The 16,682-nt window shown below is 50.9% G+C and overlaps 1 protein-coding gene and 1 pseudogene across 23 annotated transcripts in view; both read right to left on the bottom strand.

The window, feature by feature from the left end:
• Nucleotides 1-16,682, bottom strand: part of ABCC8 (ATP binding cassette subfamily C member 8) — an 84,182-nt gene that overhangs the window by 34,195 nt on the left and 33,305 nt on the right. For 17 of the 23 annotated variants that reach the window (XR_006692262.3, XR_010580868.2, XR_012423371.1 and 14 more), the window contains 7 exons: nt 15,882-16,016; nt 15,432-15,594; nt 4,957-4,997; nt 3,606-3,751; nt 1,327-1,432; nt 1,051-1,233; nt 652-727 (listed from right to left, as the gene is read on the bottom strand). Coding sequence is in view for 19 of the 23 variants with exons in the window: in XM_045371554.3 (XP_045227489.2) it covers nt 652-727; nt 1,051-1,233; nt 1,327-1,432; nt 3,606-3,751; nt 4,957-4,997; nt 15,432-15,594; nt 15,882-16,016 (850 nt within the window). In the remaining 4 variants the exon portion in view is untranslated. The remainder of the gene's footprint in view (nt 1-651; nt 728-1,050; nt 1,234-1,326; nt 1,433-3,605; nt 3,752-4,956; nt 4,998-15,431; nt 15,595-15,881; nt 16,017-16,682) is intronic. The other 6 variants (XM_005578492.4, XM_005578493.4, XM_045371552.2 and 3 more) reach the window with 1 other exon arrangement.
• LOC141408471 (succinate dehydrogenase cytochrome b560 subunit, mitochondrial pseudogene) lies at nt 7,439-9,049 on the bottom strand (annotated as a pseudogene).

Here is a 16,682-nt window from a genome sequence, read left to right as displayed (position 1 = left end):
AGAAAGATAGACAGACAGATGCACCCAAACCTGGGGCCCCTGTTTTCTTTCTTCCTACCTAGAATCTCCAACAAGTCCTCTTCCTCCTTAAGCCTTTCCTTCTGGAAATCAACATCCTCCTCTGGCTCCCCAGGTCCTTCCCCCTCTCCGAATTCCTGCCCCGCCACCCTTCCTAAGCACCCGCTTCTCCTTTCCCATGCTCCTAGTGTGAGCCCAGGCTCCTTGTGGTCCCAGGAAATGCCATCCTGGGTCCCACCTCCAACCCACCCCCATACTTTGCTCATGGCTGCCTCTGCCAGAAAGTCCTCCTGCCTCATAGCCTCAGAGACTTTGTCCATTCTCAGAAACTCCACTTCTTCCACTTGCGTTCCTTGGCTACCCACATCTGATCTTTTTGTGCATTACCTATACTGTCTGCAATGGATGGTTTGACATTAAGGCTGGCAATTTTACCCTGTCCTTAGTGCTGCACTCCTACCCAGCACACGGAAGCCTCTAGAATGTAGTCTACCCCTTCTCTAGTATACCCAAGGCACCCACCAAGAATGAGCAGAGAGCAGGCACTCAATAAATGCAGCTTTGTCTTTTTATCTCCATGTTATTCAGTGGGACATGGGGAGGGGCGTGCTGGAGGGGTGGACTGGGCCATACCTCGAGGGATACGAATGGTGATGTTGGACAGTGTGGGGATTCCATCTGGGGTCCACGTGAAGTAGCCTCCCGTGATCTTCATTAGGTGCGTCCCACCGCCCAGGAGAGAACAGAAAGGCAGCCATTTCCCTGTGTGAATAGTCTCTGGCCTCCCCTCCTCCAGGAAAGCCAAAAGACACTGATTCCAGTCCCTGGATCACTTCCAGAGCAGGGGAGTGGGAGACTGGCCTTCTCATGCTTTGTTGTCCCTGGTTTCTGGACTCCTATGGACCCTATAGGCAGGCAGGGTGACCTCTGCAGAGGACTAAGCATGCAGCTCTCCGGCTTTTCAGGTGCTGAGCTCCCTCTGGGAGCTGGTGCTGGGTGGCCGGGCATGGGGCAGCAGAATCTAGGACTCACCTGGACACAGGAGTTGTCAGCATCGCCCTCTGCACTGGGTACCAGGCTCTGCAGTGGGCCGGTGAGGCCCCAACAATCCTCCCGGGCTGGACGCTTGCGGTTCACGACCTTGAGGGGCTGGGGGTGGTTTGGAGGTGAGGACCCACTGGGCTGGGAGCTGTGTAGGGAAGGGAGCCCCTCTTCCTGGGAAAAAAGGCAGATGTCCGGCACAGCAGGCCCGAGTTTTGGGCCTTAGAGGACCATGCTGGGAGTAGCAAGGGGAGGCCGGGCACTCACCACCGCCTGGTACTTGCTGGCTGGACCCTGGGCCGTGGGCTCACGGGGGGCACACTGCTCCTCACGGATCTCTGCACTGGACAGGAACTCGCTCAGCTTTTGCACGCTGCTCGGGAAACACAGAGACACCCCTCACCCCTGCCAGGGGCAGAGGGGAGGGGAGAGGGCACAGCCTGAGAGAGAGCTCTGAGAAGGTTCTCAGGCCTGAAGTATAGTCCGACAAAGCCCACACTGAAGGGGGCAGACAAGTGGGCATGGGGGCAGGTAATTGGTGTTACCAGGGTTTGCTAGGGTTGACCAGTCAGCTGGAGTAGGTTGGGGTCTGGATTGGCGGTGGGATTGGTTAGTTTTAGGGTTAGTTTAATGTTGAAGTTGGTTAGTCTGGGTTATTAGACTGAAGGATGGTTGGTGTTGGGTTGGTCAGGGTTAAGGTTAGTTAGGACTAGGATTGGTGAAGAATCAATAGCTAGTATTTTGTGAGCATATACTATATGCCAGACACCATGTTAACTGCTTTGCAGCATTATGTAATCGGATCCCCCTGACAACCTGCTCGGGGAGGTGTCATTACTCATGGGGAGGTGGCTATTCCTACCCTCTCCCCTGTCCAGATTTCCCTGTGGACCTGAGGAGGCACTGGAAGCGTCGCTCTTCCAGTTCATTCTCTCCCATCCTGGAGGTGTGAAAGCTTTCTGGGAAGCTCAGGATTGTTTGTATTCCCCTTTCGTCTCTTTTGCTAAATATCCAACAGGCCTGGGGCAGACAAGCCATCCGCCCTTAAGGCAAGGTTATTCTGGGTCTGTAAGTGAGCCTGTGGCCTGGAGTCACCCTTTCTGTGTGCCACCCCCTAGACGGGAGGGGCAGACGGCCAGATTCTGCCTTCCTCCCCTGTCCAGTCTCCCTCCCCTGCAGGCGGTGACTGGGAAGGATGGAACTGGCCCTCATCTCTTGGGGTGAAGCTTCAGGTAGTGTCCTGAGCCCACCTTCAGCCAGAGCCTGAGCTCCGTCACTGAAAAGGCCTCTGCTACTCTGGTGTTCCATTCCTGGAAACAGTGGGATCCAGAGTGTTTGAAAACGTGAATGCTTTGGGATCAGTGCAACAGTTTTTGGGCAGGTGCAGCGTTCTTAAATCTGTGGTTTCTACATAGAATCATAGGGCTGGAGAGTGGGTGGTGGAGGAGGGGTGACCATCAGACCCCCACAACACCATGGCCAAGAAACTGAGTCAGCACAGCCGACCATGGAAATGGGAGCGAATCCCTGTTTAACTAGCTACTCCCTGGTCAGATACTCCTTAGAGCATAATTTTGCTGAGTTATGCCCCATTCCATCTTTGAACCCATGCTAGAGCCTCCTCCTGCAAGCTATCCTCTCTATCAGCTACTTCATTCCAACAGCTACTCCTTCCTTCCAGCTTCCCAGGACCTGCCAGAGTCCCATGAGACAGGCTTCCCAGGACCTGCCAGGGTCCCATGAGACAGGGGTGTCGCCTTCCTCAAGGCTGAAGACACAGAGGACATTTGTTACTGACTGGTTCTCTGGCCATGGGTAAGGACGAGCCAGCCCTCCACAGAGGCATGACAGGCTCTTGCTTTCAAGGAGCCAGAGCTATTTCAGAGGCTCAAGGATGTCTTCACACTCCAGATATGGCATTTCCCAGCCAGAGCCTCAGCCGTCTACTTTCAGGCTTTCATTCCCAAGAGGGCGACGCCTCTGGGACAGTGGCAGAGGCTCTAGAGCCCAGAAGTGGGAGCCTCCAAGAGCTGTGGGCCAATCAGAGCAGGACCTGGCGCCTGGGGGAAGCTGCTTCACTGGCTGAGGCTGTGGAGGGCTCAGGGGCTGTGGAAAGGGTAGGGGATACTTGGCCTGGGAAAGACAGACACAGTGGATGCCTTCTGATATCGGAGGGGCTGCCACGTGGGGAAGGGATAGCCTCATTCTGGGTGGCTCTTGAGGGCGAAGTTAGGACCAGTGGGTAGAATTTAGGAGGATTTCACGTTTGGCTCAACATTGATTTTTTTTTTTTTAAAGTTGTCGTGGAAGTGACAGTGAGTCCCCTCTCCTGGGAGGTATGTAAGCAAGTCCTTGCTTAGGGATGGTGAGCTGGGAAACCATACAGGCCAATGTCCCTCTGACCAACCAGGACCAGCTACAGCAAGGCCCAGCAATGGGCGTATGTCCCGGGACCAAACAGCTGTGGTTTGGCCATCACTCAAGCAAGCCCTGAGGCTGACACAGGACCTGCCTGCCCAGTGCCCTCGCCCGGACCCTCCCCTCACCTCACTAGAGCTTTGACGGTAGATCGGACCACACTGGACAGCAGGAACAGCGGTGTGACCAAGATATGGAAGAGGGAGAGGGAGGCAAAGGCCACGGAGGGCGAGAAGTCGGCCTCTTTGAAGAAGCTGACATGGCCCACGAAGGTCTGTGGACAGAGGCACAAGTGAGGCCAGGGTGACCCAGGGTGTGGGTCCCTCCCACACTGGAAATGCTCGGCACTGGAAGGGAAACGAGACGACTGGCAGGGAACGGGCTCCTAAGGGGGCCTTTCAGTTGGAGACACCTTCATCATCCCCATAGTCATCTCATGGAAACATCCCCAACAAGCTCAGGACTTCAAGCTGGAGAGTAGGCGCTGCTCCCTCCCTGTCCTGCCCAGGGTTAGGTTAGCACTGCCCCCTCCGCAGACAGCAGGTGGGGTGCTCATCTCCCCAGTCCTCATCGGGATAACATAAACACAGTGATTATGAAACCATCGCCTCATCATGCAGTGCTTTGCCCCTGCCACCTGGCTGGCTCAGTGGCCTCTGTTACCCACACTTCTGCCAAGAGCTAGGCCAGGAACCAGCTCAATAAATCACATTGGAAGTGAATTCCCAAGCGTACCCGACAGGCTGTGAACTCTACACAGCTCAGGGACACCGGCCCCGGGGGAAATAAGTAGATCTTTTTAAGGAACTGCAGCCATCACAGAAGACGGGGATGGGAGGCTGGGTGAGGGCGCTGCAGGCTCATAGGGGCCCAGGCCTTTCTGTAGGAAAGGCCTACACTGCCTGCCCCCCATGGCTGAGCTCCCACACAGCTTTTATGAAACTGCTTTAGAAAGCCACCATTGTAATATTTAATGGCATGGAGAATTGTGTGTGGCATATTCTTAAATTTAAAAGAGCAGGTTACAAAACTGCATGCGCAGCACATTCCTATTTTTGTAGAAAATGACATATCATAGGCCTTAAAAAAAGACTGGAAAGAAACACATTAAAAATGTTACCAGTGGGATTACGGGTGATTTTAATTCTCTTTGCACTTTCTACTCTGGATTTCCCATCATTTCTATAATACACGTTTCACTTTAAAAATGAAAAATTTGTATAGCTATTTTTTAAAAGAAAGTTTAATTTCTCTAAATGCTAAGCCTCTGGTCTTCCAGGCCTGGAGGCATAGGCCCCTGTCCGGCTGCAGTTGAGGAGGGGCCACACCCTCTATAAACTTTCAATCTTATTTTCAGTCTGGCTGCGGAGCCTGTCTTCTGAGGCCCCTGTGCAGAAAGGCCAAACCTGGGCAGCCTGTCACTGCAGATGCCCTCCCCCTCCACCCTACCCCCAAGAGATGGAGAGAGGATCCACTTACTATGAGGACAGCTGCAATGGGGATGGCCGTGTTCATGAAAACTGCAGAGGAAGCACAGGTATGAGTTTAGCAGGAGGAGGGTGACAGCTACACATGGAGATGCCCTGGGTGGCTGGAGGCAGCACAGCCCAGTGGTGCCAGCCTGTGGGGCACAGCTCCGGTAGGCTAGGGGCAGAATTCTAGCCCTGTGGCACCTCCAGTTCCTCACCCTGTTTCCCTCAGGACTCTTGTCCCAGGTACCCCGGCCCCCAAATCTGGGGCTTAAGCTGTTAAGTCACTGTGTGTGAACAGGGTGAAGTTAGCCCCATGGGAAAGTGGTGGGAGAAGGATGGGAGAGTTGGCTGTCTGTGGCCAACTGTGAGGTCAGAAGCATGTGTTTCTGGGGGCACCAAGCTGCCACTTCTTCCTCTGCCTTTGGCTCCTGTGTCCCCCAAGCCAGGCTCTCTATGAAGCTTAGAGGCTTCCTAATCTCCCATGGCTCTTGAGAAAATTTCAAACTCATTCGCTCTAAGGTATTAGTAACTAAGGACAGCTTAAAGCAGGATGTCCCTTAGAGTCTGTGTGCAGGTGGGGCAACTGGTTTGCGGCAACAGAGCCCCCCTCCTTATTCTGTTAAACTTGCGGCCTTTAGATCAGTCACAGGGACTTCAAGAAGCAAAGAGAGTGGGACTTGGTGTGAGAGAAGGGCAGAATCCCTGTTACTTATAAGTTGTGTAACCTAGGGCATGTCATTTACCTTCCCCATGTCTCAGTTTCCTCATCTGATTTTTGTAACTTTATAAATTCTTGTTCATACACCCCAGCTCTTTCCAAGGTCAGAGGAGATAACATGGGTAACAGGCTCTGTGAGGCCCGGGTGCTGCCTACACATCATACCTCATGGGCTACTAGCTGAGCCCTGCTCCACACTCACCCCTCCTCTGGCCTGGGGTGTGAAATGCTCAACAGTGCCCTGAACTCAGGCCTAAATTTCCAGAGAGAGCAGCCCCCCCATGGCATAAGAGGCAAGCATGCCAGCTGCCACCTTCCCAACCTATCCTCCTTCATTCAAGGATCCTCTTCCAGGGCAGCCCAGAAAGGAGTCTGGTTCTGCCATTAGCCAAATTAAAGCAAAGGGACCAGGAGTCAGGAGCCAGAAGCCAGAGGCCAGGGCTCTGCCTGTGCACATGGCCCCTGTCTAGTGAATGGCGAAGTCTTGGACAATCTGATGAAGTCCAGATGGTCAACACCATTCCAAGAAGTTGACTGCCCATTTACTCCAAGAATCCTGCAGCAGTCAGTACATACAAAGCATTGTATATCAGAGATGTGGCCCCCAACTTCAGGGAACCCCAAGTGGGTAGAAGGACATGGCCTCTGCCCTAAGGGGGTTTCCAGCCTGAGGAAGCAGACAGGAGCTATGCTCCCAGGAAGTTCCAGATACAATGGGGAGACAGAGAACATGCCCCTTAGGAGTTCTCAAGCAGATGGGAAGGACATTGTCCCCATCCTTGGATAATTCCTGATCTGATGGGGAAGGCAAGGCTCCTGCAATTGGAGAGGTCCCAGTCTCCTGGAGGATGTATGGCTGGAGCCCTTATATGGCTGAGGCCCTGGCAGATGGCAAATTTATCTGCCCATAAGGCTTTTAATCAATACCAACATCATACATGGCTGTGCTTTAACTGCTCTTCCTCATGAAGGCTGGATGGTTTCCAGGGCCCACTACCATGCCACAGCCCTCCTGCACTGTTTCTGCCAGGAGACAGTGTAAATATTATTGGTGTTCCCATAGCATAAGGGACCCAGATCTGGGACATAGGACATAGTGTAGCCATTACTGGCCGAGGAGGAGAGGGAGAAGGATGCCCATTAGACCTAGGACCTTGACCATCAACAACTATATAACTCTAAATGTGAGGTAGCTTTGCCCCTCCCCTATAGGGCCAGTCACTCCAAGGAGCAACTGGGAGGGCAGGGGCGTCTCTTCTGCTCCTCCTGGCCCATCCCCATAAATAACCAATAAGGAGGGGTCCTGTGCACCCATCCCTCAGCCTCCGCTCCAGGCCAAGACCCCCTCCTTCGCATTCTGGGACTTGACTCTCAGCCAAAAAATAGTCTGAGTGTTGGATTATAAATTGCTACAATGCTCTTGGAAAGCAGTCTGGTGCTTTGTAGCTAGAGCCACACAGAAGTTCAGACCTTCTGATCCTATAATCCGTCTCCAGGGAATTTATCCTGAGTAATCATTCAAGAGCAGCACAAAGCCATCAGCTAGATGGTATTAGCTGCAGCTAACACAAAATTCAATAAAACAAAACCACAACCACAGCAACAGCAACAAACCACCCCAGACGAAATGAACTGGAAATGTCCAACAAGAGGGGCTGTTTTAGTAAATGATGGTGCATCAGCTGCGGAGGAGATTTTGCAGTCAGAAAATGTAATAATTGACACTTCATTCTATTGCACGTTTTCCCTGGTCATGATTTTTTTAATTTAATTTTTTTTCAATTTTATTGTCTTTATTTTTGTAGCTGCCTGAACTCCTTTGAGGAACGAGACAAGCTATAAATAAATTTAAAAATGAACATCCCAAAGCTGATGCAGCAACATGGAGTATGCTTCTGATATAATTAGCTTCCGCCCAGTTCTGGCTGTTGTATGGAGACGCTAAAGAATGAAAATGTGATTTTCCATTTCTTTCACCCTCCCCTTGAAGGACGGCCTTTGTGCAGAGAGTTCTGGGTCCCCTTCAGGGCCGGGGCTGGGAAAATGGAATCATCAGCTGCGTGCGTGTGTGCGTGTGTGTGTGTTTTGTAAGAAAAAGAAATAACCTTTAATATGTTCAATGATAATTTACTGGATCTTCCTCTTGTGTCAAAAGCTATACATTTTCTCCTCAAAGTAGCTGCTCCAAGAACTAACTAGCCCTCTTTATCTCCCTCTAGCTGGGATAGACTAACTCCCCTCCACCTCTGCCTCTCTTCTTTCAATAACACTGCGTAGGTGTTAATGGCCTGGGCTCTCACCAATGAACAGAATTGTCCTTTAAGCCAGCAACCCACAGGCAGTGGCACCCAAAGCCTCACCCCCAGCCCCCACGGCAGAAGCCACAGAGCTGGCATTGTTTCCACTGTCTCAGGAGGAAGGAGCCAAAAGCTGACCCTCAGCACAAATCAAAGCCCAATATGGAGAGAGAATAACTGCTTCTAGGCCCAGAGGAGGCAAGCTGTGGGCAAAAAAGGGGAAATTTTTCAGCCACCCCATCTTTAGAAACAAGGGAAAAACTAGGCCCTTTTCCACTGTTAGCTCTACAAGGTGCTCTACTGCTCCAAGGGGATCTGAAAGTGCAAAAGGATCTAACAAATAAGGAGAACTTTTCCAACGCTGGAGATAAGAGTGACAAACAGAAAGATGGGTGAATATAATAATGTGTAAGAAGATGACGCTCGGAGTCTCTGTTCTTCACGTGGCTGCCAGCCCTACAGCCTTACACAGTAAGAACCAGGACAACCACTCCAGACTGGTATAGCTGGGGAATCTTCAGGCCTTTTCCTAGGTCCCACATCAAGTGTCAGATCCCATTCCAGGGATGATACATGAGAGGGAAGACGAGTGCAAACTTAGCTGTGTGGATCAGTGCTGGCCCCAGACACAGGGACTTCATGCATTCCAAGTAAGACTCAAAGTTCCCAGGGAGTAACAGGGCCGACATGCCAAAAAGAGAGACCCCTGCACTCAAAGCAATACCAGTGCCGTGGTGGCAGATGGACATCGCCATGGGAAGAGACCAACTGTAGATAGTGAGTGGGGAGATATGGGGCAGTTTGAACCTGTGTTCTTATTCCAGAACTGCTCCATCTCTTCTTCGGCCATGGTTCCCAAAGGAACAGGATTTCTGATACAGAGCTGAGGGCTCAAGTGGGCTCGGAGGCAATGACGACCAACATGTCTCAGCGAGACCACAGCCATCTTGGGTTCCGGTCAGGAGGGAAGTGACCAGCTGCTTGTGTTTTAAAGGTCTCTCTGAAGATCATCTTTTGGGGCTCTGGGGTGGATGTGGCTGGACCTGGGAAGTCTGGGGGTGTTACAGGCTCTGGCACCTCTCTGAGCACAGTAGTCGGTCCTGTGCCCTAGCTGGGGGTGAAACAGGAAGGCAGGGAGCTGGGCATACAACTGTCATGGGTTGAAGATCTGAGGCCTTGCTCTCATTTTCCTAAACCACACAAAGTTCTATAAGGTTCCAAGGCGGTGGAGGGGTGGGGAATAAAGCCAAGAATAGATTTCTGTCCAACTTTGGCCCAAGGTGAGGTGACTCACTTCAATTTGATTGAGAAAAAAAACAAAAACAAAAAGAAGAACATGATCGTGCTCAGATCTTGAATGTTAAGGAGGAAGAACTATGTTAAATAACGGCAAGTGAAACAGGGTTATAAAACCTTCTTCTTGTGTAAGTGTGATGCTGTTATGGAAAAGTTTAGTTGCATGTAGGCTGGCCTGAAAGGCTGCCATCAAAACTGAAAGCCCTTCTGCAATAGTGTAGAGACATGGGTATTTTTTAGAAAATCCTTTCCAAAAATATCCCTTAAGATTTATCCATTCAAGGCCAGGAGCGGTGGCTCACGCCTGTAATCCCAGCACTCTGGGAGGCCAAGGCAGGTGGATCACCTGAGGTCAGGAGTTTGAGACCAGCCTGGTCAACATGGTGAAACCCCATCTCTACTAAAAATACCAAAATATTAGCCAGGCATGGTGGTGCATGCCTGTAATCCTAGCTACTTGGGAGGCTGAGGCAGGAGAATCGCTTGAACCCAGGAGGCGGAGGTTGCAGTGAGCTGAGATCACGCCACTGCACTCCAGCCTGGGCAGTAAGAGTGAAACTCTGTCTCAGAAAAAAAAAAGACTTATTTATTAAAAAAGGGTCTCCTTGTTCCAGGCCTTGTGCTGGGTCTGGGGGCTACAGTAGTAAATAATCGTGTAAGTTTTTCATACCCCCAACCCCTGCTCCAAACAAAACAAAACAACAAATCAACAAACTAGACTTGGGATCAGATCACCGATTCCCCCTGGCTTTGCCCAAGGAATGTTGTCTGGCCCTCATGGGCACCAGCCTGGCATTGCAATACTAGGAGCTTTTCATCTCCAAAGCATTGATGCATGTTTCAGAAGCTATGTGTAAGAGAGGCACAGCCAGCCATTTGTACCTCTGATTAACTTCAGCTTTGTTGCCTGTTCAGGGCCAGGGGAGGAGCGTGTAGGCTCATAGCTTGGGCCTAATTGCAAGATGCATCTGCAAGAGGGGAAATGTATTTTGAAGTGCACGGGGCTATTTCCCATTCAGTCCAATAGTCAGTGCAGTCAACAGAGGGGGAAGGAAATCAGGTTAACAGTGTCAGTTGCTGGCAGCTGAGGAAGTGTGGCAGGAGGCATTTCAGTCAGACTGATCCTTACCTCCTTAATTGATGGGCGCCCCGACTCTCCCTCAGCCACGCTCCCCACCAAGCCAGGCCAGGATATGTATAAGCAGCCTACTGTGGCTGCATCAGCTGGCAGAAGGGCGGGTAGATATTGAAGAATTTCAGGCCAGGCGCAGTGGCTTAAGCTTGTAATCCCAGCATTTTGGGAGGCCGAGGCAGGTGGATTACCTGAGGTCAGGAGTTTGAGGCCAGGCTGGCCAATATGGTGAAACCCTATCTCTACTAAAAATACAAAAAAAAAAAAAAAATTAGCTGGGCATGGTAGTGGGTGCCTGTAATCCCAGCTGCTTGGGAGGCTGAGGCAGGGAGAATTGCTTGAACCCAGGAGGCAGAGGTTGCAGTGAGTTGAGATCGCGCCACAGCACTCCAGCCTGACAGCAGAGTGAGACTCTGAAAACAACCACCACCACCACCACCTAAAGAATTTCAGAGATGCTGGGGAAGGAAGGGGAACCAGGTCTCCAGGTCATGTTGTTTCTTCCACTGCCTGTTCTGAGTTAGGGCCTCCACTGAGGAGGACAGAGGCTTCACCCACTGCATCCCCAGGCCTGGCACACAGAAGGTGGGCAGGAAATATTTGTTTAAAAAAAATGAATGGAAGAAACGAAAGACCCAGGGTCAAGTGAGTAACACAAAAGAGAAAGAGGGGTATTTGGAACTGACCCTGTGGCTCTGACCACATGCACAGTCACTATTCATGGACATGATCAGTCTCCCACAAGACTGGGAGGGCCAGGGCTATGCCTGCTTCCTTTTTAACATCCAGGACCTCCATAGAGCCTGGCACAGAGGAAGGGCTCTGGAATGGGTGCCTCACAACGGACAGAACAAACTGGCAGCATATTGAGTGTTCTAGGACCTGGGACCCCTTTGTCACCTCTACAAATCTTGTCCTCAGATACAGAGGAACCACCTAGAGTTATGCTGCTTCTGCAAGGAAAAAAGGATTGAACTGACTTCTAAAGCAAGAGACCATAGTCCTTGTCTCCAGCTTCCTCCCACTTTGTCTTCTACTCATTGAAATCCCACTGTCTTGCAAGGTACAGCCCACATGGCCCCTACATGAATCTCTGGGTGAACCCCCAGCCCACACGGACATCCTTCTCTGTGTTTTGCCTTTTGCTGTGGAAGACCTCACCGAGACATTTCAATTCACTGAGAGTCAATCCTCTCTGCTGTACAATGGGACAATAGAGCTACACACCTCACCAAGTTGTTATGAGGATGAAGTGCAATCACTCTTGCTAGGAGGCCAGCATGGAGCTGGCCACTTGGTTCTGCTCTCGCTGCCACACTGTTCTGTGCATGTTAGCTCTGACTTCTCAGTGGAGCATAAACTCCTTGAGAATGGGGAGCACATCTTAGCGTTTTTCCCTTACCTCCTTCCCAGTGTTAGGCACAGGGTGGGGCACATGAATAGGGCTCACTCAACATCCACTGAGCAACTTACATTTCTATTTTTATTCAAGAGGAAACACCAATTCTGGATGTCACTTTTGATGACAGAGAAACTGTGCCCATTCCCTTTTCAGCCCCCTGTTTTATCCTGTACCAGTTCAGGACTCCATACACAGCTGCTCTCAGTGATATTGATGGCAAGACCATCAGACAGAGTCACAGGTAATCTTGCCTGCCCAGAAGTCTGACGGTGCCACATATGAGCCGCCAGACTGAAAGCTTGGTATCACCAGGATGGGCCCCAATAGGAAATGTGATTCTGGGGCTCCTCTGCAGCGCCAGGACTCCAAGACTGGCGCCAGGGGTCAGAACAAGAGATGCCCCATTATCTCACGCCTAATGACCTGTGTCTTGATCCTTGGTAACAGAAGACAGGAAGTCCAGAGGAGGTAAATGAACACACACTCAAAGCATATGCCTGCAGCCAGGAGGTACCCTGCACCCTACCACCCGTCTCTCTCCCCGTCCAACTGCTGACTAATGGAGGGGGGAAAAAAACACATCCTGAGAAAGGCAAACACACTGAGCAAATAGCACTTGACTTTCAAAGCTCTCCCCAAGGGCTCTCCCCTTTCCCCTCCTCTGCTGCTCTCTTCCAGGGACCAACCTGGGCTGCTCTGTTTCTCTAGGTGACTTGGACAGGTGAGGAGTCCTGGGCGGGCTCCTGCTTGACTCCAGAGCCCCTTACTTTTTTCCAGAGTCATCTCAGCTCTTGACAACATGTCCCTAGGTCCTCCTGGCCCCAGGCCCATCACAAAGCCATGGCTTGTCTTCTGGGGGCCCTGGGGGACAATGAGCACCCACGAGGTTGGCTTCGGTGGGCTGGCCTGGGAACTCAAGCATCTTTTGATGCTATTTATATAAGAAAACATGTCCCAGGCTGCAGTTTGGAATGCAGGAAATGAATACATATCTCTTAGGAACAGTCAAAGCAGATGTCACCTGCCCCCACTACATGACCTGAGGCTGCCCCAACTTCATTGCTTGCTGTGCCAGGAGCCTTGGGGACCCTTGCCCCCACTTTCCTTGATGCTTCTCTCCCCTCTCTCCATCTCAGCAATGGAAAGTCTGCTGTACCCCACCCTGTTGTTGCTGGGAGAGGAAGTCCCCCGGCTATCAGGAGAAGCCCTCTCCCACCTCGGCAGCTGTTCCTACTGCTGGGAACTGTCTCTAAACCTGTACAAAACTAGGAGGCTGTACACAAGCAGGGGGTTACTCTTCACATAACCAGTCGCCAGGGGCAGGCAGAACTGACAGAGAGAATGTTGAAGTGGGCCTGGGGCTGGAGACATTGGCTTTTCTGAGCTCCCCAGATGTTCCTTCCAAATTTCCCCTGTCTATGGAGTGCTTAGCCTGAGTGTGTTTGGAGGCTCTGAGCACCACAGGGTCAGGGATGAGGATATCAGGGAGAGACCAGGAACCTGGGGTGTCTTGGTGAGGAATCTGGGAAACAGTGACTGGCTGCTATGCTCACAGCTCCATTCTCAGAAAATCAAATGCTAGCAGGACTTTCTGCATAAAACGCCATGGCTTGTGCCATGTATGGTAGAGGGTCTAGCCACTGATGACTGGACCACGTTCCCTGCCTGAGGCATAGGACACCATGGTCTGGCTGGACACAGGGAGGCTGGACACCTGGGGTATTCACGGCAAGCTCCATCCTGTGAGAACACTGCTGTGGGATGTTTCCTCAGTCCCCTAGAAAGGGACATGCCTTGGTGCCCATGTTTCCAAATGGTCTTGGGGACTGGGACAGCTTGGTGGCCATCTAGCTCCATCAGACCCTCTCTCTAGGCAGCAAGAATGCCAAGAATACACAGACGACCTGAGTGACCGTCTCATTCTCCATGAGGCTTGCTCTACGGGACTATCTGGGAGACACTACCAGCACCCCCTCCATTACCACCTTCCCCCACCAGGTGTATCTCTTCCTGGCACCAAAAGAACCAATTTTAGTTGGAGGAGATGGTCAGTAGCCCCTCTTAATTTCCTTCCCTAATTCTACTCCTTTCAGAGCCCAGAGATTTTTTTCTCCTAAGAGAGAAAATGGTATCCCAAGTCTTCTTCACCCCACAGAGGTCCCCAGCATTTTGTGGAAAATAGCCTGAGGCCAGAAGTTAAGAGACTTTGGAGGATCTAGTCCGAGCCATGCTACTAACCTCAGGAGGGATCTCAGGAACACACTCCCCTCTGGCCTTAATTTCCCACCTGTAAAATGGTTCTACCAACTTACTCTCCTTGCCACATTCTGTGTAATCCCCACCCATCTGTCTTCTAATTCAAAAATTCTCTCTTCAGCCATTCTCATTCATATAACCTGTGCACTGAGTAGGTTTTGGTTTCTTTTTTGTTTTCTTCTCTCCAGGGGCTTCCACTTGGCCAAAATGACTCTTACGACTGGACAGGTCAGGGAACTAGTGTGAAGTCAGCTGGTTGCTAAATACCTACATCCCAATTATGCACTTGGGAAGTAACCACCATGGGATGGGTCCACGGAGCCATGAGATCAACTGTGAGATAAACTTGGGCCAAGACTCCATGGATCACCTCATCTCCATAAGCCCTCACTCTGGCCAGGGGACCATTGTTCTCTGAATTAATTTCAATAACTAAAATTTCAATTTCTAAAAAGTCTTTTGGGCTGGGCACAGTGGCTCATGCATGTAATCCCAGCACTTTAGGAGGCTGAGGCGGGTGGATCACGAGGTCAGGAGTTCAAGACCAGCCTGGCCAATATAGTGAAGCCCCATCTCTACTAAAATACAAAAATTAGCCAGATGTGGTGGCATGTGCCTGTAGTCCCAGCTTCTTGGGAGGCTGAGGCAGGAGAATCACTTGAACCTGGGATGTGAAGGTTGCAGTGAGCTGAGATTGTGCCAGTGCAGTCCAGCCTGGGTGATGGAGTGAGACTCCGTCTCAAAAAAAGAAAAAAATGTTTTATATTCTTAGTAAAATGGTTTCAAGTATATGGGACTCTAGGACTTTTACCAGTTTTGGTCTTTTTCTTATTCCTTGGCTTGGGGTTCCCAAACCACTTAGTTAATATGAATTCAGTCCCTTCACCTATGAGTACCTTCAGCTTGGGCTTCTGATACTTAAGGATAACTAGTCTTTTTCTTTTGTATGGCCCCAAGGGGATTGAAGCTTCCTTATAGCTTCCCCAGGGCCATGATAGCTCAGTCTGACTTACTAAAAAGTCTTCATTCTTAGGAGAGTTCGAAAGTGTGGTCATTTACTCACTTGCTGCTGTCTGTCAATAACATATCAGTTCCATAAGGAATGAGACCTCATCTCTCTTTCTCATCACGGTATCCTAAGGGCCAGCACAGTGTCCAGCACATAGCAGACTTTTCATGCATATTTGTTGGATAAATGAATGAAGAGTACTTTGATTTCTGGGAGCTCAGCTATCAGAGCCAGTTTGAGGCTCCCCCACTGAGTCGGATAATCTCAAAGCCTCCTGCTTCTGTCCCTGCACAGCCTCTCACCCGAGCTCTGACGCCCTCTCCTTGCATGTAGGCAGCAGCACCCAGGGCTGACTGCACGGGGTGAACTCACTGGAGATGGAGGTATAGATGGCAAAGGCCCTGAGGCTGGTCATCTCCTTCCTGCGGGTCGTCTCCACCCGCGTGCGGAAGATGTTCTCCCAGGCGTACAGCTTCAGCAGCTTGATGCCGCGGAGCATCTCGTTGGTCTGCTTCAGCCGCTCATTGGAATACTCCTGCAGGGGTCCCCGAGTCAGAGGGGAGAGGCTTCTGCTCCGTTCCCCACCCAAGAGGAAGGCCTGAGTGTCAACACTGTCACCACCGTGCCCGGCTCCTGTCCCCACCGGGAGGCAGCCTCCGTCCCCATTAACTCCATTTCCCAGACAAAGAAGCTGAGGCTTGGACAGGTGAAGTGGCCTACTCAAAATCAGAGTCAGTGACTGTGGGTGTGTGGGAGGAGACCTGCTGCTGTAGGGGAAAGGAGGGGAAGAGGGACACAGCACACACACCTTTGGGCACTCACCAGTGTGCTCCGCTGGGCCTGAGACAGCTTGGTGGCCACGAAGTACTGGACAGGAGCCAGTAGAATGATGACAGCTGCTCCAATTAAGGCACTGACTCCGAGGATGTAGTAGAGGAGAATCACACCCACAATGATCTGAGGAAGGGGTCATGGGATGAGTTTCCTTTGACCTGATGGTTGCCCTGCCAGGGGGTGCTGGCAAAATCCCTGTTTCTCCAGTCCCCTAGAGTGGGACAAGCCTTGGTGCCCAGGTTTCCAAATTGTCTTGGGGAGTGGGGTGCAGGGAAGGAGGAGAAACAAAGCAATTTCAAAAGGAGATTAGCATAATGGGCTCTCACACAAGCAGAAGGTTGCTGGGCTGGTAACTAACTGCATTTATCTGCAAGGTTGGTTGAAGCCTTAACTCTCTCCAGTCTATTTTCCAGATGGAAATCTCTGAGCTGAGATTGCACAATGTTTGTGACAGCATCTTTTGTTCTGTTTGCTGGCTCTCATGGCTTATGGTTCACTGTTACTGGACGAAAGTGATACCTGAGCAAAGAGGCAAAGTTGCTGCACCTATGCCAGACAAAACCAGCCTGGGGTCCCAGAATTTGCTTTTCATTCTTATGCTCTTGGTTTCTTTAAATTTTTTTAATGAATCTGCCAGGTATTCTCTGAAAAGAGAATTCCTTCTGTGTCTAGCTTTATATAAATGACTGCCTACTTCTGAATATTTATGAGAAGTGTAAATTGCCAGTCCCCAAAGTGCCAAGATGACAGTTTTTCAGGTTGCCTTCAAAGGCAAACACCTCTAAATAC

The sequence above is a fragment of the Macaca fascicularis genome, chromosome 14 (genome assembly GCF_037993035.2).
Source record: "Macaca fascicularis isolate 582-1 chromosome 14, T2T-MFA8v1.1".
Classification (NCBI taxonomy): domain Eukaryota; kingdom Metazoa; phylum Chordata; class Mammalia; order Primates; family Cercopithecidae; genus Macaca; species Macaca fascicularis.
The sequence above is the reverse complement of the archived record's forward strand: the minus strand, read 5'-3'. Positions and strand labels throughout refer to the sequence as shown.